We start from the raw sequence: 27482 nt of genomic DNA on the forward strand, positions 1-27482 counted from the left end.
CTTGAGTTAACTTAGTGAGCATTACAGAATAATATAAGAAAGAAATCACAAATGTTTCAGTTGGGAAGTAAATGTAAATTGTAGAGGCACCAAAATAAAAATGTTGTGGACATGTTACAGTGCTTTAAGAAATCAGTGCTTTCCACATATGGGAGGTCCTGTGTGAACAAACCCTTTGTGTTGTTTGGGGCTGAGGAGGTTGTTTTTACCCTTTATCCTAAAAGTTGTTACAATTCGATATATCAGAAGATGTTTTTCCACCTTTTTGTCTGGGATGTGCTGGGGCAGGAGCCAGCCTCTCTGGAACCAGAGCCTTGTGCAAGGACTTAGTCATGCAGCTTTCTCTTCCTTTTCCCGTTCCCAGTCTTTATTTATAGTGCTGCAGCTCACTGGGAACCTGCTGCAAGGCAAGTGGAAAGTGAGGGCAGAAGCTCAGGTGGGTGTTACTCAAAAAGTAAAAGTCTTCATACAGTGCTGTGCTCATATTTATGACTGACGGCAGTGATGCAGACAGGGTCGAGAAAATAACACGTCAGGGAAGCCTGCAAATATTTGCACATGTGAAGTAGAATGCAGTATTTAATTTGTAGCATTGTGCAATATCATTGCTACACTGAAGTGTCCAGTGTTCTTTATAAGTCCTTTTATTCAGCATTTCGTAATGCTGTGGAGAGGTTTTTGGTGTGGCTTAGACTCGGTGTGGAAATGGCTTCTTTGTCTAATGTGTTTTGAACTAAATTAAAAAGTTATTTTCAGGTTACCCACGTTGCTCTTCGGTTCTTCATACTGAGCTCACTGAGTGAGAGCCATTCCTAAGAACAAATGCAGTCTAATTACCACTTCATTTTTAGGGCAGAGCTGTAGACTTTCTGTGCAGTGTCCCTCATAGAATGGCTTGTGCTGAAAAAGACCACAGTGACCATCTAGTTTCAACCCCCTGCTATGTTCAGGGTCACCAACCAGCAGACCAGGCTGTGCAGAGCCACATCCAGCCTGGCCTTGAATGCCTGCAGGGATGGGGCATCCACAGCCTCCTTGGGCAACAGGAATCTTTTCTTGCTGTTTTGTTGAAATTCAGATAGTTGCCCTGGTAGCCTACAGCTGTTCTGGGAACTGAATTCCAAGGGTTCGTGTGATATGCCATGTCAAGTAGCTGTGAATACTGGGTTAATTGGTAGCTAAATGGAAAATCACATTTCTTTGAGTTTTAAATAATCTTTTAATAACATAAAAAAAGATCTATTTGATATCGAAGGAAAGAAAATATAAAAAAGCATTAATTTTATTGTTACGCCTGTCCATAAGATCTCCACATGTTATTACATGTGCACAGTGCAGATCTTCCATTTGGAGTTGCACCCTTCCTACACAGGAGTGGAGGAGAGAAATCAAGTGGGTTTTGGTGCTGCTGGGATCATTTCCTTCTCCTGGTTTTGCTTTCATTTCTCTTCAGCACAGAAGTGAAAATCATAGGCTTTCTTGTGCTTTATTCATAATATATGAAATAAAATTTGCAAAGAGGTTTTGCCCTCCTCAGCTGCTCTGGGTTCCCTCCTTCCCCTCATTACTAATTAACCACTCTCCTCGAGCCTTCACCTGCAGGTATTCTGCTCTCAGCTTTGACATCTGTGGCTTTTTCTTTTAATGATTTGGTATTTGTTACAACTAATTTGGAAGCCCACGTGAAAATTACAGGAAGGCAGGTTTCAGAGCTGGGTCTGCGACTACTTAATAGTAATTGAATCCTTTTCTCTACTTTATCTGATGGTTGTGTAGTGTACTATTGTATCCTTACAAGGAGCTGTGAAATAATACCATGGGGCTATAAAAGGTCTGGAGAGTCTTTCTGCATTGAATTTCTCCAGCTTCACAGAAGCATAGTTACAAACTTTACCCAACTTCCAGCGTCAGCAGTGTGGCATTGAGTAGTTTAGCATGGTTCTTCCCAGCTCAGGTGGTGAGGTGAGCCATAAATACTGCTGGGCTATAATTTGGCTGACAGGATACCTTTAACTGATAACACCAGCTCTTCCCCCAGTGTCCCATTTAATCAGGATACCGTGCATGTTGACTAAGCAGAGCTTGGTCTGGCAGCCTGAACTTAGTTAGGCACGGCTCCTCTTTTAACAAAATTACTATTTTTGGTTGTGTTGGTGTCCCACACCTAGGCTGTAACCTCACAAGTTAATATGGGCTTTGCTGTCAGAACAAATAAGCACAAATGGAGAAAGCTGAGACAGCGTGGGGTGCCAGACCTTCTTCACCAACCCCCAGGGCTGCGTTCTGAAGAGCTGCCACTTAATGAAGGGCTCCTGTGCTCCTCTTATCTGGGGTGGGGGTTGGGGGAGGCAGAAGCCAGCAGTGCCTGGCAGTCCCAGCGCTGAGCAGGCAGCTGCCCTGCACTGCTGAGCTGCTGCAGCTGGGGCACTGCTGGGAGGGAACTCAGTGGGCACCTGGGTGCTGCAGCCACGCAGCTGCAGGTGAGACAGATCAGCTTGTTATCCTCGCTAGGGCAGAGGGATGGCTTATTTCCCAAAAAGGATCTTCAGTTGTTATTTTACCCTTGGCCACTAACCTTGCGATGAACGTAGAAATGCTGTAGATAAGTACCCATGTGAACATACTAATGAGTTGCCTGCGTTGAGTGATTTGTTGTGGCATCTAACTGCTTCTTCTCTTCCTTCCTTTTTGTCACCCTGCAGTGTTCTGTGCCAAGGTCTTTGTGGCTAGGCTGCTCCAACCTGGTAGAGAGCATGTGCGCACTGAGATGCCTGCAGAGCATGCCCAGTGTCAGATGTCTCCAGGTGCCTTTCTTCTTTCTTGTTGTAAATGTTATGCGTATGCTGTTGAACTTTGTTAAACTCGTAGGACTCTGTTTAATCAAATTGTTAAGTCTGCTAAATGTTTTTTGTGCATCCTTTTTCTGAAATCTTCTACTTAACTGCATTGTAGGAGTGAACCTTAAGAGTGCTTTCTGTACAGGAGGTTCTCTGGGGGGTGGTGAGCTTTTGTGTTCTATTGCCTGTTTATGAAGTTGTGATATAAGTAGCATAGTTGTGCATGTTGCCTGCTACGTTTTGCTTTCTCGTTTAATTTAAAAAAAAAAAAAAAAAAAAAAAAAACACAACAAAAACCCGCAACACAAAATGAGCTTTGCCATTTCTCTTAAATTGCTATGAACTGAATAGCCTGTAATGTTTTTGTGATTTAATTTAGGAAGGATAAGCTTTTAATTTTCTACTAAGTACAGCCCTGGTTACAGCCTTACTTTAACATTGCACATGTTTGAATGCAGGGCAGTTAGCATGGAGCCCTGCAGCTTTTGGAGTTCACAGAGTCCCTTAGCACTTCAGCTGCTGAAAGTGAGGAGCAGGGGATGGGGGTGGCTCTTACAGATGGGGAATTGCTGCTGTTGCTTTACTGGTGTGGGAGGGACTGGAAAAGATAAATAATGAAAGGGAGTTCTTTGATACCAGCTCAGTTTTGAGCTCTCAAAATATTTACCTTGGAAAGTAAATGCAGAACATGTGCATTATCTATGTGGCACTTCCTGAAGCGTTTGGGAATGTATTGTTGGTAGCAGATGTAATGATTATTTCATATTGGTAACTTCTGTAATACAGTGGCGTTGTTCAGTGGTTCGGTCTGCACAAAATGAGTATTTGTGAGACATTGCTTTTGTGAATGAGAACGTAAGCAAGCTGAGCTTTGTTTGCAGTCAGTCTGTTTCCACTCAGACACGGGGTAATGTGAATGCTTTGCCTTAGAGAGTAACAGTCTGCTTGAGAACCTCTGGCATGCAAAATGCAGCTCTGAGTTTCAAAATTAAACTTTAGGATTTCTGTTAAAATACTTTTTTTTCTGTTGAAATGTTTTATGTTTTCGGTTTTTAAGTGAAGGGGAATGAAGTTTCTAAGGTAAACGTATAGATGGATAGTAGTTCCACAGGAAGTGGTACTGCATCGTGGCCAAACCCTGGTCACAGCAGATGTTTGTAATCATGACAGTGTGGGACAGAGGGTTGGAGCTGCCCTTGAAGTTTGGGCATGCAGCTGTGTGGAACGGCCTGAGAACGAGATAGCAGCAGTTCTGCTTTTAATAACAGGCTTCTAGGTGGTGGCTGAGTGTCTTGGTTTTGTGTCTGCAGGCTGTGAGGGGGGTAAGCTGCTGGGCTGTGTGTTGGGCTGGGTGGGCTCTGTCCGGGTTGGAGTCTGGATTTCAGTCAGAGCGTGTGTGTCTGCAGGTACCAATCTGGGAACTGGGAGGGCTTTTTATTAGTACTGAATTGAAATAATGGCAAACTTTGTTATTACGAGTGGTTTTTAACAGGTAGTTAGCTGTAAATGTAGCAGGTGCAAGCTCAGACCAGGCTGAGCATTAGATGAATTAATGCTGACTTCTGTTGGTATTATTGATTGTCGGATAAAATACAGAACTGTGTCGGTGAGTGCACTGCTGAGTACACAAAGTGTTTTGGGAAGGTGAGGCTGGAGAGCTGTCTTCAGCAGGCTGCTCACAAAGCCAGGTGTAGCCAACATCACTGCTCATAACAGTGTTCCAAAATAAAGGCCTTTATGTGTGTGTGCAGCAGTCACACTTCTTGTAGAACTGCAACCGAGGTAAAGAGTTGTTCAATTTTAGAAGCAGCTGTGAGGGATTTAAAGAGTTCTCATTTCAGGCATGTGACTCAGCCCCATGGGGAACTTGGAAGTGAAAGTGGCACCAGCTTTCTTTCCCCATTTTTTATTTTTGGCACCAGGACTTGCCTTTTGTTGCTCCTTAGCTTATAAGCCCATGTGTGGAAATGGGTAGGGCATGTCTACCTGGAGATATGTGATCAGTAATATTAGATTAATGATGATTAATAGTGAGTTTAAGGATGGAAATCGAGAAGCCCTTCAGTGGTGTGAAGTTATCAAAGCACTGTATCAGTTATCTGTGTGTTATATGTGTAAGGTAGTGAATGGTTCAAAAGAGGAAGAAATCCTAGTCTTAAACCTGGAGCTTTTGCAGTTTCTTCAGGAGGTTCTGCTCCATCTTAGCCCCTTCTAGAATATTCCAGAGTGGCCTCACACCAGCCTGGAAGAAGGAAGCTGAGGTTAGGTGTAGCAATGCCATAAATCCTAGCTGTGCTTCTAAAATCAAACTGTAGCATTCAGGCAGATGTCCTCTGGTGCCAGTAGGTTGGATGGCCATGTTCTAAATCTTTAGGTTGAGTCATACTTTGTATTCTGTGCTTTTCTCTTGCGGAGAAATACCTGCTTATTTTGTGAGATTTTCTGGGCAGATGCCCTGCCTGAGGCAGGGAGTCGGAATCGATGATCTTTGAGGTCCCTTCCAACCCAAGCCATTCTTTGAATATTTGCCCTCTTTCTGTGACCTGTTAGTGAACATACAGAGATAGATAATTTAAAAAAAACCCACAGCGTGGCTGGTGTTACTGCATGGAAAAACATGTACTGAATGCCACTTACCTGTTGAAAATACTATGGAATCTGAGGGCTTATTTCTAATCGCTGAATTGTCTTTAATAGTGTTTTAGTAACAAGGCATTCACCTTCCCATTCTGAACACACTTGGATTCAAATAGCTGCTGTTCTCATCCTATCTTTAATATAAATTTGATTGCAGGACTGAAAGCAGGCCGTTGTCTTACTTGAGTGTTCCTGCTGGTGTGCCCTTACTTGCTCATCCTACTCACACCCCTCCAACGTGGTTTCCTTGCTGCTCCTTTTTATTTGTTGTCTGTCAGACATCAGTCTTTGTTGTCTGCAGTGTCCCTTGCTTCCTTAGCGCTCTCCCAGGGCTGTGCACCACAGGGAGGTGGCATTGGTGTGGTTCTTGCCAGAGCCCTTCCTGCTTGCACATTACAGCAGGAGTGCATTGATTTACTCCCATAACTGGAAGCTGTCTTTGCAAAAATGTCTTAAAAGCCTTTTGAATTGACCAATTCATAATTTATTACTGCTTGGAGGAACTTACAATTTGCAAGTGAAGTTATGAAGGTTAGGGCTTCAATATTCGTTTCCTTACGATGGCATACTCTGCAGAGGAAATGATTTTTGGCGATAGGGAATCTCAGTGCTATCGCAGCTGAGCGAGGGCACGAAGAAGAAAATTTATTTATTGGAAAGATACAATTTAACATGAACTTGCCAACACTTTTATTTGTTTTTCTTCGCTAATTTTGAGTTTCTGGTGTTGGCGTTTCTATTCAGATACCAGATGGAAGTATAAAAATGGAAACTAGAACCGGAGAAAATTGTATCTGAAAACAAAGAATTGATTTATCGATATGAAAACTTCAGCATCTTATTTTTGTATTGCCGTGCTGTCATTTTCACAGCACAGATTCAGACACGGTCTTGAAGCAGGATTCTTGCAATCACAACGAGTGCAGTAGGTGCATTCTGTTCAAACCTTTTCCTACGGTGTGCAAAATCACAAATGGGAGAATGATGAATAGCCTGTCACCGTGCAGCCTGCCTCCTTCTGAAAATGTTATTCCTCCCTGCAGCTGTTAAAATGAGTTGTAATAGCCAGACAACTGCTTTCCTTCTCCTCTTAGGTTTGAAATCATTTACAAATATTTTTTTGACATGTTTTCTGGTATTTTGCCTCAAAACAGCCAGAGTGTTACTGTTTCTTCTTGGAAACAGTCCAACAGGTCCATTAAAAAGAAATGCAGATTTGATTCCTTTTCTTGTTTGTTTTTTTGGAAGGAACACGGCGTTCTCTCCAATCTCTGAAATATTTGTGCTTGCCCCTCTGCTTTAAACAGGCTTCCTTTTGAGACACAAAGCTGTAGAGCCAAGCCCAGTTTTTGCAGAAGGCTCTCATGTGATGGTTGGACTCTAGGATCATAGTGGGTTTTTCCAACCTTAATGACTGCATGATGTTCTGTGATTTAAGCTGTAGGTAGTGGCTTAGCACACCCACTGCTATTTTATGCAGTGGGATGGTGCTGGGTCTGTAAGCCTGATGGTAAATGCCCATTTTTCTCCCTGCTCATCAGCAGTGGGACTTCCCAGCATGTTTCTCCTGGCTGGGGCTGGAGTCTCCTCTAAAAATGAATAGCAATTGGGGATCAATTTTCAGCAGCTTCTCCAATCTTTTTTCAGTTCTGAACTGAGACAGAGGAGGTTTAGGTTAGATATTAGGAGGAAGTTTTTCACACGGAGGGTGGTGACACACTGGAACGGGTTGTCCAAAGAGGCTGTGGATGCCCCATCCCTGGAGACGTTCAGGGCCAGGCTGGATGTGGCTCTGGGCAGCCTGGTCTACTGGTTGGCGACCTGCACATAGCAGGGGGTTGAAACTGGATGATCATTGTGGTCCTTTTCAACCCAGGCCATTCTATGATTCTTAGTGTCTGCTGCAGGTTCTGAGGGCTGCTTCAGCAGCTCAGTTTGGTGTTTGCAGCACAGACAGCGATCACAAGGTTTTTACCCAGCTCTTGTATTCTCCTCTCACCCGTGCTCTGGTGCCGGTGTGTTTCTCACTGTGCATTGCCCAAAGCAAGTCTCCCAGGTGCCCAGCACAGCTTTGTGCTGCACAGCCCTGATGTGGGCTGGACACCCATAGGATGAGGAATTGTGAAGTGCGGGGAGATTTTTTTTTTTTTCCCAGGAATGATTTATTATCCAGAAGAAAGTGTTGCGATAAGCACTTTTTTCAGTCATCCTTTGTGTATCTGAGTGCTTCCAGTTTTATGACTTTAATTATTAACTAAGCCTGCTGTTTTGTCGGGGCAAGAAGAGAGACCTTCACTTTATTGGGTCAATTCACAGTGTTTATTTTTAAGCAGAAGAGAGCGGTTACTTGCTGGATGACTTTGAGTGTTAGCTGGTGAGCTCGTATTGAGCTATGAACCAGAGCTCTTCTTCTGTAGCCTCCTTAACTGAAGAGCAGAAGTGTTCCCTGATGTCAGACTGAATGTCTGTAAGTTTTGATTCCTGATCCCCCATCTTGAAATATTTCCATGTAATGCAAGCGTTTCAAGTTACTTGACTAGTGACTGTTAATTACAGGGCAGTTCTCTCACCTTTGTTTTTTCTTCAGAAGCTTTTAGTATTCAAAAATCAGCTGCCTAATCTGTAATCTTTATGGCTGTGATAGAGATCAGAAGGAAGTTGTAGTTCCTTGACCCTCTTTGTGATATTTCACTAAGCTGCACTCTGCAGAAGTCTTCTGAACATTGGAACAGAAATGTGAGCTTAGAAATGAGCTCCTCATCAGTCACTTGCTAACTTGCCTTTGCTGGTGTTTCTCTGTGGTGCTGTTAGAGATCCCATTCTGCCTTCTCTCAGGCTGGAACAGATCCCTAAGGAGGCAAGCACACTTCTTGATGATGGATTCACCTATCAGCCAAAGATGCTAGACCTTGCTTCAGCAAATCCCAAGCCACGGCTTCTATCTGCCACAGATAAGCATCATTTCAAGCATCAATTTGTGTTCCTCAGGAAAGCTAACACAGTTGTGCTGAGGCTGATGCATTTCACAAGCAGTGGGCGGGAGCTGTTGTTCCTGATAGCCCTTACAGAAGCCTGCATCTTGGAGAGCAGAGATGCTGGGCACGCCTTTGTGTGCATGCTTCCTCTGCCACTGTTGGAAAAGTGGGGTTTTATTTTTTGCTCCCTGCCCCTGTTAGGGCGCAAAGAAATCTGTGAAGTAAACTGCCATGTTCTTCAGCCTGCCTGCTAATAATGCCATGCCTGTGCTGGGAGGGAGTGAAGTCTGCTGTACCAGGGAAGAGGAGGTGCAAGGCGGTCTGTCCCATGTATGTCTGATGCAATCCTCATCCTTGAAAATGTCTGTTCTGCCTCCCTTCAAAGAATCTGCAAAGAAACAACAGGAAAGAAAATCTTCCTGCCAAGCTGGAACATTAAATATGTTCAGTTCCTTCAGTCAGTGCTGGTAGGTTTTGGGTCACAGGCTCACAGCCAGGACACTCATGGGGAATTGAGCTGTAGTGTTGATAGCATCATTACTTTAGTTTTCATGGATAGAATGGATGCAAATCACAGTCATGGATATGCCAGCAGTTGACAAACCTGACGGTACTGAGCCAATCTTCCAGACACCCACATATCAAATATGGGAGAAGTGATATAGCAGAAAAAGGAGGAACTGTAACCAAAACTTTGTACTGTTCTGTAGGATGTTTCTATGGCAAACGTGACTATTTTGCAACCCTTCGCTGCAGAGAGGTGTTGTAAGTCCTGAATTGATGCATGGCATTGAGTTGGTGCTTTTAGGGATTCTTACCTTTTGAAGCTGAACTCTTTCCTTTTGAGTTCTTAAGTGTTTTTATCATTCTTCAGGTTGACGCGTATTTCTTGATACAGATATTAAGCCAGATTTTAAGGATGGCCTGAACTATGCTTCTTGAACGACCCTGATTTTTTGGGGATCTACTCTGCTCTTTACTTTGCAGGGTTTTCTTTAATAAATGCAGAAATATTTTCTTAAAAAGTGCTAGTGAGAAACAGTGGACTTGAAAATTCTCTCTATACAATATTTAGTAGCTCATAATTAAATGCCCTGCTTGAAAAATTGCTTAAAGAAGGACTTAGTGGAGATATCTTTGGAATTGTGTTCGTGACTGCAGGATGTGAATGCACACTGCAGCTTGCTTTCAGAAGTCGTGGTGCTCTTGACTGCTAAGCTTCTGAAGATATTTGAACCGGAGGATTTATTCAAGACATGATACAAAAAAAGACATCCATAATGCGGGAATCCAGGAACAATTGTGTACTCTCAAGCTTAGGTGGATAAAGAAAGTGTAATCTGAAAGTCTTGGGCATGCATACGGTGTATGCTTTGGGAGAAACAGTACCAACATTGGGCCAAATGCCTATGAATTCAATATCTGAAGAATGGAAATCCAGGATGCCTCATGCTCTTAACTGCAGGGATTTTTATGTTTACCTGCAATGTCTCTTAAATGCTATGTAAGCCTTCGGCTATCCTTAGTGCTGCTAGTTGGAAGCAAAAGCCATTCCAGATTCCAAACCAGGACATGAAAACCAGAGCTCTGGAGAAAGCTCTCTGTTCAGAAGTATGCAGCAGTTTTCCTGCTGAAGTGATGTGAAACTCAAACGTCTTCAGAAAGTGAGGAGAGAATTGTTGGCCTGCTGCAGCAGTCCCAGCTTTGGTTTCAGGGCTTCGTTGCACAACGTGCTGCTTTTGGCTGTCACACTGCCTTTTGGATCCTGTAAAACTTCACCAGCTCTCTGTGGGGCCGGTGCAATGTGCCGTGCTGTAGCATGAATTGCTGAAGTGATGGATGAAAAACAATCCCCCCCCCCTCCACCTGAGACTTTGGGCATATCTTCCCCTGCTCTCAAATCCTTTTCTGTAGAGCCTTCAAACCAGAGACGTTCTGCTGTTAATTAACTGCAAGTTGAAGTTGCAGGGAAAAGCGGTGCTGACCTTGGAGGTCAAGAGCATTTAGACCTCCATTATATAAACCATGTGAAATCCAAATTAGGCACTTGCATGTTCCTTTTAATGCCTAGATAAAATCAGCACTTGAGTGTAGTGTTTGGCTAAGCCCAGGCAAGGCTGAGTGGAGATTTGGGAAAAAATGAGTATTTGATTTTAGCATCTTTTATTGCTGAAGGCTTCTTTCTTAACCAAAGCTAGTTCACAGCCTTTTTCTAAGAAAGGGCTTTCTCAGGGCTTTTGGTTGAGTATCAAAAATGCACTGAAATTGGGTATTAAGCTAAGACTTGTTTCATACACTTAGTAAGTGGTTAGGATTTCATGGATTAATATGGCTTCATTAGCTGCCAAATTGGAAGAACGTTGCTGTGCATCTTTGGAGAAAAACATGGACTTACAATGGCTCTTGAATGGCACTGGAATCTTTCTTGGAGCAGCTGGCTGGTTTTAGGCTTTATTTTTATTGAATATTTTTATTGTGCTAGCTTCTATAATGTCTTGTGTGTAAGAATGTTTCTTCCCACACTTCTATTTTGCAGAAGACAAATACTTGAGGTTACTGAACACATTCTGAGATTTTGCTGTTTCAGACTCCTCCATGTTTTTGAGTAATGTTTTTATAACTTTAACAGAAAAAAAAAGTCTGTGTAGGGTCCTCTTCAGAACATGGCTGCAGTTCTCCTGTTCCCTGGGGAGGGGTAAAAGCCAGAGAACAAGTTCTGGCATCATCCTGATGGCCACTGAAAGCAGGAGGGGATGAAAAGTGCCAGGTCTGCTCCTAGGAAAACTAGAGAAAGGACACAGGCAAGCTTAGAGAATCGATTGTTTAGTTGAAGCTCGTATTTCTGATTCTTAAATCCTCATTTGTCTGTCTTTCATGATAAAGAACTTGATCCTGTGGCCTTGTGGTTGCTGGGAGTTGCTCTGTGTGCTTCTGTGTGCAGTGTGTGTGTCTGGAGGTGTCAGGGGAAGCTGGGGAGGATGAGCACCAGCAAATGACAGCGGGGGCGGAAGGAGAATTGGTCAGATTTTGAAGAATGGCTTGGTTATTGGAGTTCTTTTAATAGACTGAAGTCTCTGATGCCCATTTGTGTTCTTTGTATGGCTTTTAAGGCACCGTTATGCTGGGAGCTGGGCTCAGCTGCTGTCTGGCACATTGAGGTAACTAAATTTGGGCAGAATGGGTTTCACATGGATCCAGAAGTCTGAAACCTAAATTCCCTCTGGGCATCCAGGAATAATCCTTCGAGTATTTTAGCTTTGCACAGGCAGCCAAATCGCAAATATATTTAATCTTAATATAGGCTGATTTATTTTGGATGAATCTGAAGGCGCCCGAGGATGACCCTGTTACCAGCTATATCTGAAATTTGCTTCTGAGATGCTCCTCATCCTACCTTTAATCTGAAAAACTTTTAGGATGGGTGAGAATTGTGTAGGAGAGCATGCGGTGCGTTCTCTGGCCGCTCGGAATGAGAGCCTGCAATGCACTGGAAACTCTGACAACTTCAGCTGTGTTTAATTCAGTTAGTTCAGAGATTACCACGCTCCTCAGTTTGAGGGATTTCAGCAGTGTCAGCAATGAGCCGGAGCGCTGTACCACACTGCAGAAGCACTGAGATGTTTCTGCTGCGGGCAGGAATGTGGCCGGCTGCATGCAGCACAGAGCCTGCCAAGGAGGGCTGGGCGCCTGGCTGAAAACAGGCAGGGCTTGTGAGCTGGAGGTATAATTCAACCTCTGAGTAGGCTGGCAGAGCTCTGCGCAGTCCAGCTGGTTGAAGATAAAGCCAGTTTTCAGCTGAAAGGAAAATGTGATCGGTGCGTAGCAAAGTTAAGCTATAAAAGTGAGAGGGAAAGCACAAATTAATGTGTGGCTTTGGAGGGCAGGAGCTGCTTGGTAGGTGCTGGTGTGGAGCCAAGGACTGTGGGCTCCCACCTTCCCTTCTGCAGGGCTCCCATCCTTACGTACAGGGAAGCAGTTTGCCTGATGTCCATGTTGGGCAAGCCTGCACCGTGGTGCTCAGAACAGTGCAGGGCTGTGACTCATCTGAGCCACAATTACACAACTCAGCGCTCCCTGTCCTTGCACATACAGCGTGTTAAGATGTGATGGATGCAGGCAGCTTTTGTTACCGACGCTTTGCTCCAGACACTCAGAAAATTAAATGAGAGCAGGGTGTGTTTGGGACAGTTACGCAAGGAATATTTTAGGCACCATCCCTGCAGTTACCTGTTGAGGTAAGCTCTCCCCTAAGAAGTGCAAAGCTGTTGCATATTTAAAAAAAAAAAAAAAATAGGGGAGGGCACAGGCAGTTTAAATCATCTGACAGATCAAAAGCATTCTCCTCCCTCTCTAATTTTAGCAATTACACCTGCTGCTGGAAACACTGGTGTCTCTTGGGATTGCAGTAATTATATGTTTTTTTTTCTAGTAGCATCTATTGAGTGAAAATATATGCATGCTGGAAAACAGCTGGTAATTTGGGCAGCAGTAGCAGGGTTTTCTCTTGTTCCAGCCTGAAATTGACTGCTAGTTTAATCAGTCAGTTAAGTTTTTATACCAAGCTACGATTCTGTGACTCTGATCTGTATGAAAGCCTGTGTCATGCTATTTTTGAAGTTGGAAAAGCCAGCAGAGTGGTTTTGCTTTTTCAGTTGCTCAGCAGTTGTGCTGTGCAGGTTGGGCTGTGCATTACCAAGCTCACTGCCCTGCTGGCAGCTGCAGGATGCCCTGCATGTGGCTGGCTGCCCACTGCATGGAGCTGCCAGTGCCCTGAGTCCTTCCCTGGGATCAGAGCCTTCGCTTGGTGTTTCATGGAGCTGGATCACAGCAGGAATTCTAAACTTGTGATTATTTCGGTGGAATTTCACTTTAAAAACAGGCAGTGTGGTTTAGTAATCCGTGAACATGGCCCACACTGACTTCTGAGGTTAACCTAATGTTAGATCAGATGTGCTAAATATTAAGAGATACACAGTCATGTATTTACTGAAGAACAGCAAATGAATTTGGCAGTGACGTAAGGCAAAGATTGACACTTTAGAAGCCAAGTTGAAGTACTGGTACTAATTGCAGTCCTCAGAGCATTCATGATTAAACAGGATAACCTGTTGTACACAGTTGTAGTTGTTAGTAGCCATTTGTGTTCTTCCTCACCTGCAGAATAACTGTTCTAGAGCGCTGGAAGTGCAGAAGCACTTGAGGTTTCCTTTCTCTGAGCAGAGAGAGGGCTGTTGGGTACTGGGACCTCTTCCTGATCAGGCAGGGCTTCCTGAAAATCAGGCCCCTGGAGGCTGTACAAATGGATATGTGAAAGCAATATTAAGTCTGTGAGTTGAGGTCCAAGCAGTGTTAGTTCTCACATTGTTATCCCATTTGTGTTTAAGGTATCTGCTGGTACTGAATCTTCTTGCAAACCTTTCTGTGGTTAGTCAGAGGCTAATAAAAGCGATGCTTTATTTTCAGTATGAGGATTTCCTTCTAATTTTGCCTTCAGCTGTTAGATCTTGGTACACTCTCAGTATTTCAAGTATATTTTCGGTTGAACTTCCAGCAATAACTGCACTACCTGGCAACTGGGGAGCCTGGCTGCTAGGGGAGGACTGAAGGCAATTGAGCCTGGTGTGTGTGGTTACCTAATGCTTACATAAACAGTTCAGTTTAAGCTGAAACAAGAAATTATTAGTACAGATCTCAGATATAGGTATGACCATGATTAGCAGAACTAACTTTCAATTTACTTGAAACCCTTCAAGTTGAACTCGATGACCCTCAGAGCTTTGTTTTCACAGTGCTTTGTAGTAGTGAGATGTGGATGAAGAGTTTTCTCTACCATCATATTTTCTGAATCTCTTTATTTGGCAAATTATTTGGCCGTGGGCTCCACTGTCTGCTTTTCATCTCAGGGGGCTGTTTTCATGCAGGTATGGCTTAATTATCTCACTAAGTAGAAAATCAGAATGAACAACAACGAACAACAAAAAGAGATGGTGCATGGCCCCATTTATTGTGGGCATCTTGAGCTGAGACCTGGAGCTATGGCGTTGCTGGGGCCGTCTCCTCTGTGAAGCCAAACATCTTTGTTGCCCTGCTTTCAGTAACTGTTCCTAACCTTTTATTACTCTGTTGATACAGGAATCTTTTATGTGCTTCCTCCCTATATAGCCTTTGGCTATACTTGCAGAGATTTTTTTGAGTCTATGAGTCTCTCCAGTTGTTAGCATAGGCACACTTTGTCAGCGGCTGCCTATTTCTGAGCTGGAATTCAGAGCCACCAGAGTATTTTGCATTCCTCTGCAGATTTGGAGGGACATCTTGTCTTGGAGAACAGATCTTGTCCTTGATGTGAGAAGAGCTGTTACGTGTTTTATGTGGCTTAAGATTGGTGGTTCTCCTGCTTCACTTAGTGTTTGGGCTCTCAGTAGTTAAAAGATGTCAAGTGTCAGGATGTTTCTCATAAACATAATTTCAGATTCCTGGATTAGAAAATAGCGACCATAACTTCCTAAAGAGGGACTTGCATTCATTTTAAAGCACTCTTAAGCCATCTGGGGCTTTCTGGCTATTTCAAAAGCAAGAATCCGTGAGAGGCACCCACCACTTGAGCTGTTAGGGATGTCTCGCTGCTTTTCTTCCTGATCCCCTTCCTGATGTCCCATTGTCATGCTGGCTGGTGGATGCCTCTCCTCCCCTGGGTGCTGATAATTAGTGCCTTCAGCAGTCCCTGCCTGGCAGAGCTGGTTTCAGAAGGCAGTGCGAGTCTGCAGGGAGCCAGCTTTAGCCTCTGTCTTCAACTTCTGAGCATCCAAGTATGTATGTAGTTACTTGTGTCATTTTTTCAGCTTCTGTAAGGCTAAATGTAGGCATGATTTGCTGAAGGAAATCAGGACTTTGATCGGTTTGTTCATCTTGTAGTTTTAACTAGTAGTTCCCACTCGCTGGAGAAATTTGTTAGAAATGAGAACTTGAAAGATTTGGCTTACTAGATTTCTGATCAGAATTACTGACCTAACGGTGGGGCAATGAAAGTTCTTGTTGGTCACCACTTTCCATTTCATTATGGCTGAGAACCATAATACTGCTATTTCATTTCTCAAGGTAGTACAGCTCCTGTCTAGTTTGGGCTAAAGCTACGGATCCATCCTCCTTCATACTCCTTCAGCAGGGAGGAGTTACTGGAGAGTCTCAACAATGTTGTTTGCCTGGCTGGGAGCTGCCGCAGCTGATTGTGAGTCTCGTCCCAGTTCCCAGGGTTATTGCTATCACCTCTGTAATTGCTCTGTCGGTACTGGAACTAAAACTGGGTTAAAGAACAAAGCTGCACCGTGCTGCTGCTGTTCAGTCGATTAAGTGTCTGAAAGCACTCCCAGATACAGAAACGTGGTGCAGAGCTCTCGGCTCTACCTGTCTGTAGCTAGCACGGCTGGCAGAAGACGAGATAGCTTTCTGCTGGGAAAGGTGCACCTCTTTTCTTGGGTTCTGGAAGCAAGACCTGCCTTGCTGGCATCCATCAGCAGGGAAATGGAGGTGCTTTTGTACCTGGTATCATACATTTATACAGCTGTGGAACTGTAAATCCTGGGGAGATGTCAGAGTTTAGTTGCTATCAGGTATGTAAGGATCTTGATTGACACTGTGATTTATGATGTTTTGTGATACCTGCAATATTTTTCCCTTTTGGAAACATTGATGGTTGTTTTTATTTTTTGAACTTTTTGGAATCAGATTTCTGAAGGAAATGAGCTTTACGTAGTGATGTTGCTTGTCAGTATTTCTTTCTTCTCCTTAAGAAACTTTTGAGCCCATTCGCCATGTGCACCTGCATCCCACAGAAGGGTGGAAATCCCAAGGACTGGAAGCACTGCGAGCAGAAAAGTTCAAGAAAGCTTGGAGTTCTTGCAGGGCTAGAAGAGGAACATGGGATGCTGCAGCACGGAGAACAGTTCGTGCACTTCATTGCGGCTACTGATTTACTGTTAGTGGGAATGGAGACGGGCTGTTCATGGAGTGACTTTATTCAGCTGAGCGTGACCGTAGGGCAGCATGAAATGTCTGCTCACACCCATTGTTACTGCGTCGCTGTCGCTGCCTTTCCTGGTAGGGGATGGAGAGTGCTTGTTCCAGGCTGACTAATTAAGGAATGACAGCTGGTTTGAAATATCATTCTAATTTTGCAAGAGCTATGAGTAAGTTAACAAGAATTTCTGGAAAAAATGAACTTAGAAGCAGGATTAATTGACAGTATTCAGAAGCTCAGTTTCTATTGTGAGGAGCTGCTGGGCTTCTGTGATCCTGGCAGTAGCACATCCTGCCTGTTCTGTCTGCCCGTGAGTGCTGCTCAGCCCCATTGCAGGGGCTCAGGGCTGCACAGCTGAGCAGGGAGGAGCTCACTGCCTGCACCCATGCTTGCTGCATGGGGAAACAGGGTGTGGATGATGTTACTGGTGCTCGGGAGCTACTGGGAAGCTGTGCAGGAGGGCAGTGGGTAGCTGTGTGTCAAGGCTGGGTGGGGTAGGCAGCAAGATGCAGATGGAGAGCAGGGAATGAATGGCATGATGAGGAGGAGCGTCCAACTTGTAGATGCCTATCTGCCTTCTTGCCTAATGGTTGGAGACCTTCCCATGCGAGGACCGGTGACACCAGCTGTTAGGAGTTCTGGAATTCTTCTGATGAGTACTGTGGATATATAGGACAAATTAGACTTGTCTGATTGCTTCTTCCTGGCACCAGGACAGGATCCATCTGGGCATCTTGTGTTCTGCAGTTAAGTCTTGGTGATGTGTTAGTCTGGGTACAGTGTGTAAATCCCATATGAGTTGGGACGTATGTGATCTGGAGAATAACCAGAAAAGTTAAATACTGTACAGGGCAGAAGTAGAAAGAATTTATTAGGAAGAGAAGATATAATAGGGAGCAATTTGGAGCAAGTTTAGGATAGGAGAAGGCAATAAACACTGTAGTTGATACCATTAAAGTAACGTAGCTGTGTGTTAAGTACGGTCTCATAGGCAGAGTTAAATTTCCAGCTAGAAGGGGATCCATGCAGTCTGCCCTCATCTCCGTGGCCCAGTCATTGAAAGGACATAGATGTGCCAGTCAGCAGCACTGCTGTGTGTGCCAGATAGTTGCTGTGGAACCAAGAAACTGTCCTTGGGCAGAACCATGCTGACCCCCTGAAGGACGAGGGACAAGTGGAGAGGGATGGAAGAAACACAGCCTTCCTATTGCTCCAGCACAGCAGTGTGCACACCAGGGACACAGCACCCCCTGAAAGCCTGCTACTCTTGACCCGAGCAGCGTCAGAGCCAGAGCAGAATTTCTGTAATAAGAGCTTGCTTTGTAGTCAGTAGCACAGTGTGGAAGTCTGAACATCTTCGTCAGGTTTTTCTTGTACGCTTTGTGTTAGAGTGCTGCTCTGTTGTAGCTCTGTTGTGTGTTCCTGGAATGAAATGCATTGTGTTTAGACCTTTATTCTTAGCCTACATCCTGGAAAAAGATAACGGTGACCTCTGAGAATTTTCCCAGTGAAGAAGCAGAAGAAAGCAGTGGCAGACACTCCGTGACCTACTGAAGGAAAGTGAGGTTGGGCTGAACTGATAGAATGTGGGATTTCTGCTGTACCCAAGCCAGGCAGGCAATGAGAAACTTCAAGGTTTGATACTCCCTGAGAGTTCCTCTTCTTGGCTCCTGGGTAGTGGCAGCTCATAGAATCAGTGCGTGTTTTTAACCTTAAACATCAAAAGAAATTGTGATGTTCCTTACTCACTTAGGTACATGCTAACTGAAAGCACTGTCAACAACATATGGGAATTTTTAAGTAGCATTTTAATATTTTTGATTTTTAAACTGAGAAACGTGCCTGGCGTAATTCCCTGGAGCCATGCCTGCCTTTTGGGCCAGGCTAGCTGGCCTGGACCTGCTGGGTGCCAGGCGGGCTGCAGTGAGCTGTACAGCACGGAGTCTCATGGGCACAGCTGTGCTGGTGCTGGGCTGACAGGGCCCAGGGCGTGCTTCTCCAGAGACCATAATTGGGAAGTGGGGCTTATTTCTCCAGTGTTACTGTTCTTATGTGTTCAGAAGTACTGGAACATTCCTATCCGGGGAGTAGCAAAAGTACCTTTACTGCCTTTGTCCAATTCTGGATTCCCTGCTTGCATCTCCTGGGCCTGTATTTGGTGTTGCTGTGTGTGCCAACACCAGACAGACTGGAGCATTCTATCACCTAGCAGACAGCTTTCTTAATGACGTCTTCCCTTTGTGTGAGATGTGATTTTCATATGTAACAGCAAGGCAGAAGAGGCTCAGGGTACTCTTCAGAACCAGCCCTGGAGTCAAGTGGTGGAGCAGGGCTTGCCTGTAGGGATAATGCTGTTAATTTTTGGTTTCAAGTTTGCTGATTTTGGTGTGGTTCACTCCTAATAAGAGAGGGATAGGGAGGCGAAGTGACAAATGTGTATTGATGTGGAACAATGTTTTAATTTGGGAATATAGTTGTTAAGGAGTTAAACCATAATCAGCAATGACAAGAGTAAAGGAGATGTGTGACTTATTTCATTGTGTGTTTGACTGGAGTATATTGTCCTCTTTCTGCTGAGAGAGGGGAAGAAGGATTAAAAAAAAAATACAGGCAATGTTTTAAGACCTTCAGGTTTTCTTGATGGCCACCTGGCAGTTATTCAGTGTGCAGTAGGGAGGGCAGGCTGGTGGGAAGCTCAAGTGTGGAGTACCAGTGAGCAGACAGAAAGAAATGGCAGCTGGGTAGTGACAGCAGAAGTGAGCAGGTAATTAAAAGAAGGAAAGATTCTTATAAATTCAAGTGACCTCTAAAAAGAAGTATCTGTGGCTGAATGTTGCTAGAAATTCTTCCATCTGTTGTTCTCGAGCAAAAGGGAAGATGAGGAGCAGGGAGGAGCAGCGGTGATGGAGGGCGAGCCTTGAAATTGGGGTGAAGGAAGCTGCTGACTGCCAAGGGGCCATGGCCACAAACTGATTGCAAGCTGCAGGAACATTCTGCAGAGGGTGATCCCTCCTCTCATGCTGAGCTAGGTCTGCAAAGAGGAGTTAATGCTCTATTGCATGCAAGCAGAATATCATGATTTTTTTTTTTTTTTAATTTTCAACTAGATGCGTACGATTTTGCTTTGGCAGAAAGTGCTAGTTGATTGCTTTGACAGGTTTAATTACTTTGGCCTGAGTAGGATGCAAGTGAATTTATTTCCCACTGAGAAAAGCGTTGAAAGGCTGCATGAAAACCCTTCAAAGAAATTGAAGAGGGGCTGGGGAGTTGTCTTTACAGTAAGTGGGTTTGATAAACCTGTCAGTTAAAAGGGGAATTTATTTACAAGACACAGGTTTTGTGGCCAGGAATCTCTGATAATTCCATTCACTGGGAAAATTAATTTTACCCGTTCAATTAATTTGCTTTTTCATCATGCTTGTACAGCAAGGAATTGCCATAGTATGAAAAACAGAAAATTAAAATCCTAATTCCGTTTTTCCTAGAACACATCAGTGATGGAGGATCAGAATGAAGATGAGTCTCCAAAGAAAAATACCCTATGGCAGGTAGGTGTGTGCATGGGGAGAGGTGGGCCATGGCTTTCCTTGGGAAGCTTCCACACACTTGTGTCTGCAGATGTGTAATCATCCTTATATGTAGGTTGACTCTATCATCCTCGAATTAGCTCAGTATTCAAGTGAAGGATGACATCAATGAACAATACTTGAGAAATGATTAGATCTTAAATTCTGTGGTTTGTGCTGACCTTGAAGTGTCACAGTTGTGCTTCAGAGGATATGTGTGAATACAGTCTAGCTTTTCAGAGCAGGTGACCTTTGTTTAAAAGAAAAAATCCAACACTTGTGCATAGAAAGGAGCTGCAACCAGTTGGCTTTGGACTATTTTGGGAATATTTAGAAGAGCCTCAGAAGCCCTTTTTGATGTCATAAAGAGCTCAGAAGAGCCTGGCGTGAGCCTTTGGTTCTCTTTGCTGATAAGTAGCAAGTCCTGGGGTGGTGTTCTGAAGCATCCTGATTTGTCACTGAAGCTCCCAGGATTTATTTTACATGGATGTCTCAAACATTGATTGAGCTGTTTTTCAGAAACAAAACAAGCATTGCTTTTTGACATCACATCATTCTTGGGCCTTGTTTGTGGGCAAACAGTGCGACAGTGACATGGAGGGTCTTGATGATTTTTATGTTAATTGGAGAAGTTGTAGCCAGCTTTTGTACATAACTGAGTGTGTATAATTTTAACTGCTAGAGCATCTGTAAAGCATTTGTGGAGGCAGGCTGCAGCGTGCAGCAAAGACAAACTGGCATGTGTAGTAGGAACCACTTAGTTTGAAAAATTTCTAAAACAGGTAAGGTCTTTGATGTTAAAATTCTAAGAGCTAGGAGAATTCAGATTTCAGCATAACTCCTGGTTTGGAAGAAGGGCCTTTCACTTGGCCTTATCTATGGAAGATGAGGTGCGCATGGCATTGCACATAGCTTGAACAATGTTTAAAAGTTTGATTGTTGTCTTTGTTTCTTCTCACGTTCTCTTTATTGGTGAGTTCTTAGAAGGCTGCTTTTGTTCATTTTAAGTATTGACATTTTGTTTCTAAAAACAGATAAGTAATGGAACTTCATCTGTGATTGTCTCAAGAAAAAGACCATCAGAAGGAAACTACGAAAAGGAAAAAGACTTGTGTATTAAATATTTTGACCAGTGGTCTGAATCAGATCAGGTTGAATTTGTGGAACACCTTATTTCACGAATGTGTCACTATCAGCATGGACATATTAACTCTTACTTGAAGCCCATGTTACAACGGGACTTCATCACAGCGTTACCAGGTAAGTTAATATTCATTTTACAAAAAGCATATTTATGAAAGCATTTTTCTGATACTTGGAATGTATGCAGACTTTTCTGAACATCCTCCAGATGTAGACTGTCTGATTTAAATAATGTGATGTTTCCTAGTCAGAGGAAATGCAGGAGGGCAGCTGAGTCATTTGCTTCTGTGATTAATTGAATTGGCCACTGGATGCCAGTGTTGTTCCACGAAGAGCAGTTTGAGTAGTATATCCTCAAGAACGGCACGTTTTCCAAATCTTGAATGAAAAGCTGCCTGCACAGATAAACGAATCTGGTTTGTCTTATCTTGTTGCTGACTCGAGAGCAGAAACAATTGGGGATTTTTTTGTGTTGTCCAGCTTTGATTCCTTTCTTCGGTTGTTGAGAACCTCCGGTGCTACAAACCAGAGTAAAACTTTGTCAACAGTTCAAATATGAAATATATTCTTACACTTCAGATATTCATTTCTTTGAAAAATATGAGCATTAATAAGTAGGTACACAAAATCTTTCACTTTTAATTTCCTATAAAACTGTGGATTTTTCTTCCCATTGATTTATGAAAAGTCGTCTTCTGAAAGGTAAATATGTGGACGTCATTCTCAGCGTGAGAAGTATACATCACATAAGTGGTCAAATGTGTTCTATTTGCCACTGGCAGTAAAATAGCACAGACTGACACCTGCAGTGAGTGGTCTATGGCTGTTATTCCATGAACGCCACAGCCATGAGCAGTGAGAGGGGATACAAATGGAAAGGATTGGAAATTGGTAATCTGGTAATTACCAGCACAGGTGAGGAAGGCTCCTCCTTCAGCTTGACCCTTACAAGTTCTCTGGTATCTAAGTTTTGAATGCTGCTATTTTGGTTTTTAATATTATGGTTGTAGCTTGGATGCTGTGGGTTTCTGTTCTCTATAGTGCTATATATACGTATATATGTGTGTGTTTGTGTGTGTGTGTATATATATATATATATATATATAAATATTTTTTTCCCAAAACTTGGATGAATTCAACTTTTGGAGGTAGTGATGAGATTTTGACTCGTCTGTCAAGCATGGTTGAAATTAAATTCATAGTAGCCAGAGGGATGAAGTAGGAGGATGAAGAATATAGGGTAGGACACGAAATAATACAGAATCTCATGTGCTCTATTTCCTTCTTATTAAAAGAAGAAAGTCTTAAAAGTATGAATGGAGGCCATGAATGGGAGGAAATTGCCTTTTCTCTCACATCTCCATTTCATGGAATTTCTTTTAAAAGAAGACTTAGCTTATCAAGGAATGTGCATAGAAAGGTGCTCCTCATTCTAACTGGAGAGCTCTCCTTTCAGTAACGGATGTTTCTTTCAGCTTGCTTTGCTCTTGATTTCCTGATTTCTCTAGGGGAATATCTGAGATGTAGCAAAAAAAAAAAAAAAAATGAAGTGAAATAGACCATCACAGTTGTCACGTGCAAGCATGAGCTTCAATTATACTTTTGTTTGCTTTTATGTTACTTGTCAAGGCAGATATAATGGAGATGCATGGTTCTTTTGTATTACATTTGTATTGCTGGGACATCTCTGGGAGCTTCCTTGCTGACAGTTGTTTTTACCATGTTTGTATACGTAACAAATAGATATTTGTGTTGACAACTTCTGTTGTCTGGAAGATGTGAATACTGGAAACTATTCTATTTTCCTGTGTCAGCCTTTCTTAAAGGTGGTATTGTAAGAAGAGATGCTTTGCTGGGGATGATTTGCTGTTTTCAGTTATTTTACTTTGATTAGCTTATGTTTGACACTACCTACAACACTCTGAGAATCAGCAGCCGCCTCATGTTTTTATTCATTTGAAAAAGTTATTTTTCTGCAGATACCTGTGGTAGAAAATGCAGTTTCCCAGAATGCCCAATAGAAGCCAAGTTTTCATGTGGTGCTGTGCTGCAGTGCTGCTGGCCGGGCTGCTGAGCGGGGAGCTGCCCTGCATGCAGGCACCTGTCTGAGAAACCTCTGCAGAAAATAGTGATGCTTGTTGCCTTTTGTCTGCACACAGAGTCTTCAGCATTTAGCTGGGAGCTCTGCGCTGCTGGTGTGCATTTATTACTTCTTGAGGTGCAATAGGCACATCAGTTCCTGTGAGAGCAGAAGGAAAGAGCTGTTAATTCTTCCCTTTCCATCAGCCATGAGGGAATCTGGATTTGTTTTTGTGTAGATGTGTAGAAGCTCCCAAGAGCTTCATTTGACATGATTGAAATCATTGCAACGTTAGAATGACATCATGTTAAACAGAAGATCGGTATTGCTTTTTAAAAGGTAGTTCTACTGATCTGAAGTAAGCTAAACCTGTGTTTTAAATTGAAATCATTTCTTCTTGCTACTGTCCCTGCTGATTTTCACTCCGGTGAGAACACAGGGAAGATGGAAAGTGTTGGCAGTGTCTGGCTTTCCTTTGCCTCAGTGGAAAAAGTGGTCATTCTGGTGAACTTTGTTGCAAGAAGTGGCAGAACGTTTAGTCTGCAGGTTCTGTCCCTGCAGGTCAGGCTGTGTTCAGTTTCTTTCGTGCTGCCGTGAGCCTGGCACACAGCTGATGCTGCAGGTCCCACCTGGATCTCTGCACCGATCAAAGTCAGCACAATTGCACGATCCCAGTGACTGCTTTGTGTCTAATGTTGGCCAGGCTCTGAGAGCTGACATCCCACATTTGGGTTCCATTGTCACACAAGGTGATATTTGCACTTTGAGCTTGGAAATCCCCATGGGTTTTAATTTTTTTAATTTACTGTTGAAATTCAAGCAAATCTTCATCTGGTACCTCTAATGAACAACAGCTGGCTTTTTTCACCATCTTCTATAAAACTGCAGAAGCTCTGCAAGAGATGTGAGGATTGGGAATAACATGATTTGCTGTTAGGTAAGCACACCAATAAATGCTGGATACGTTTTACTGAAGAAAATTCAAATGTTTTAGTCCCTAATTTGGAAACTGCTTTTCAAACTGAATATTCACAGACTTTTAATGTAAAACAGGCATTTGCAGCTGCTTCGGGCTTGAAGTTATCTGAAAATGAAGTCCTGCACATTGTGTGATGGGATTATCACAGGCCCATCTGAGCTGCAGTGTAACAAGCTGGTTCCACTGTGCAACTCCACATAAATATTTCACTTGACATGGCTTCGGTGTGAGTGAGGTTAATCTGCATGTCTTTGCAAGCAGGAAGAATTGTAAGTAGGCTTGGTAGCAAAGCAAAGAGGTTGTACATTTGTGCTTTGCATGCAGCTTTCAAGGCTGTGTGTACTCACAGGAGTTGGGATTGCTGTATTATAACAGCATCAGAAAGCACTCATTGCTGACCTTTACAAATCTATTTTTAACCATTATACAGGATTGTAGAAATTATGTGTCTGCTAATGGAGGGTTTCTACCTCGTAATTTGCAGTTGGTCCTTAAAACTCAGTGAAACGTGGGCTTCATAAAAAGCAGTTTGTATGTGTTGAAATGTAAGGTGTGCTGCCACAGACTGGGATGCGTAGAGACATTCTTGCTGTTGTGGAGCTGTGGCAGCCAATTGCAGCTAGCTTTTATGAAAAGCCTCGGTTAACTCAATGCAAAATTGATGAGTATTTGGTACTAGGATTGCACCACATGCAGGAGTCTGCAGCAGTTCTGGCTCTGTCAAGTGATAGGAAGCAGCCAAGCTCCTCTCCTGCCTTCAGACTCACCAGGCCTGAGGTCCTCTTGTTCCTAAAGCATTTGTTTGTTGATGGGTGCTTAGGTATTAACCCTCTTGAGAGCATTCCTAGCCTGAAGAAAACAAGTCTTACTAGGAAAGAAGGCTTTTGGTGTATTTGCAGTTAATTAGATTACTTGCTCTCCTTAGGAGCCATATTCCAGCCATAAAGTTTTGCTGTATTGCAGTGAAATGCTCTTTAAAAAATAGGATTCTGAGCAGGATATGGGTGCCAACCCAATGGCTGTGGGCTCTGCACATGCAGCAGGAGGACCTGAGCTGGCCAGAGCTGTGCTGCCTGCTGCTCCTCTCACCTAAGGAGCAGGGATGGTGGCTCCTAGCAGCACAGCAGCCATCACCAGCTTCACAGCGTCCGTGGGCAGTCAGCAAGTAGCTGCACATCATTCCCCTCAAGGACAGCCCAGGTTCTGGAGGGATTGCTGGTCCTTCAGGCTGCAGTTTGAGGTCAGTGTGCTGGCAGTTGGACGCTGCCTTGTCCTCAGCTTGGCTGGCTTTATTGCCTGCTAGAAAGTGCACCATGTCTTTTGAATACCTTAAAGTAGATTTTATTGTCTGGTAACCATCATATTTATTTAATGAGGTTGCAGTTGTCTGCTTAATTTGATTGCATTTCTGGACTTGCAGCATGAGGTGGATTTGGATTCAGATTTTCGCAACTGTTTTCCAAAGGAGTATTACTGCCTTTTCAAATGCAGCTGTTTGAAGACCGAACAATTACAAAACATTTCTGCTTTTGTTTGTCATTATTCTTAATCAGTTCTGCACAATGACATTTAATCTGGAGAACTGTCATTTTGAAAAAAAACAGTATTTCACAAGGAAAAGAAAACTGAAAGCACTTGGACAAGCAAAGCTGATGAATGTACACATTGCATTACTCGATCACATTTTTAAGTAGGGAAAGTAGTTTGTCAATCCTGTATTTGCTTAGCACCACAGGAGATAAGATGGAGGGCCAGCGTGGTGTTTGCTGCCTGCCATCGTGACTGGGAACCTGATGCTCTTTGGTAGTCTCAAAACAGCAGTGGGAATCAAACTCCCCAAACTGCCTAAGTGACACTGAAATTCTTACACAAAGGATTTCAAATAGTACGTATGGATTTCCAATAAAGGAGTGTGCTGTTTGCTGCTTGTACTTGGTTTTAAAATGCTTAATCTGCTGCTGGAAAGCAAGGGGTACTGCCCTCCTCACTCTAAAGACATTTCAGTTCTGCTCAGAGCAGAACTAGTTTTATGTGGTGCTTTCTGAAAGATGATCTAAGTATGGGAGAATAGGGGCTGAGGCCAGTGTGTGGATTGTTCAGTTCAGAGGATGCTTTGCAGTATGTCTTTTTTATTGGACTGACTATTGGTAACTCTACAGCTCCTTGGCAGTCTTGTCTTGCTTTGTGGTGAGGTAATTATTTAGTTCATTGCCAGGAGATGGCAGTAACAGATAAACTTTATGGTGGTATAAGTGTGTATGAACATTGCTTGAACGTCCTGCATTATCTGTCATGTTCTGCCTTGGGTAGTGAGACTTTGCACCTGGCATTTCCATGGTCTCTACATTTCAGAGACTGCTGAGAGCTGTGAGCAAGGTGACAGCAACAGTCGGGTGCCAGCATGGATGCTTTGTCTCATACCCTTCCTTTTTGAGTGTGTGGTTGAAAAAAAAGGCAGACTCGGGGTTTGCTTACAACTAATTAGCTAAAAACATTTAACTTTGCCCATCTGTGAATGTTAGTATGCCTATGTGGTGATTTTCTTTTTTTTTTTATTGAAGTTTAGCCAGTCTGGCAGCATTACACTTCTCAGGCCTGGAATTAGAGAAGCATCCAGTAGGAGGGTTTGTTCAGCATGGATCCTGCTGTCCCATCTTTGTGACAAGAGATACATGGTGATACTCCGACCAGAATGTGCCTGCTAAGGACAGCTGTTCCCTTGGTGGTACAACTTGGTTATTCTATGAACTTTGATTCTTTTGCTCGTTCACCTGCAGTCTTTCAGATGCTCAAGTAGAAGATTTCTTTCATACCTTTAAGGTGCAGATGATGAAACATTTGCCTGTCATCATTCACATGCTGCTGGCTTTTATGGAACCTAGACATAGCTGGAGTAGGTTATTCCTCTAACATAAAGAAAAATTAAGGTCATTTGAAAAGATTAGCTTTGTGTGTGCCTCTGCTCTTCAGGCAGGCTGCAGCTGATTAAACCCATCTTTCACATGGCAGAGACATGCCAGCATCCTGGAGCTATGGGATGGCAGAGCACTGAAAGTCAGTGCTCTTGTCCTGCTGTTTTACAGACATTCCGTTGGCATCAATGATTACCTCCCTTTTTAAGCTTGAAACATAGCAGCCTGATCCTGGCCATTCTATCAGTTCTGCAATTTCCTAGTGTTTCTTATTGCCTAATGACTTGCCTAAAGATCCTTGTGCAAATCATAATGCATCTGCAGCCCCACACCATGGCA

General features: G+C 43.3%; 1 protein-coding gene across 5 annotated transcripts in view; it reads left to right on the forward strand.

Annotated features, from left to right (window-relative positions):
• FBXW11 (F-box and WD repeat domain containing 11) overlaps positions 1-27482 on the forward strand; it is a 65859-nt gene that overhangs the window by 12410 nt on the left and 25967 nt on the right. For 3 of the 5 annotated variants that reach the window (XM_090151141.1, XM_090151142.1, XM_090151140.1), the window contains 3 exons: positions 2703-2804; positions 19949-20011; positions 21064-21289. In XM_090151141.1, the coding sequence (XP_090007267.1) occupies positions 2754-2804; positions 19949-20011; positions 21064-21289 (340 nt within the window). In that variant the 5' untranslated portion in view covers positions 2703-2753. The remainder of the gene's footprint in view (positions 1-2702; positions 2805-19948; positions 20012-21063; positions 21290-27482) is intronic. The other 2 variants (XM_031598002.2, XM_031598000.2) reach the window with 1 other exon arrangement.

The sequence above is a fragment of the Phasianus colchicus genome, chromosome 15 (assembly GCF_987193195.1).
Source record: "Phasianus colchicus chromosome 15, bPhaCol1.hap1.1, whole genome shotgun sequence".
Classification (NCBI taxonomy): Eukaryota; Metazoa; Chordata; class Aves; order Galliformes; family Phasianidae; genus Phasianus; species Phasianus colchicus.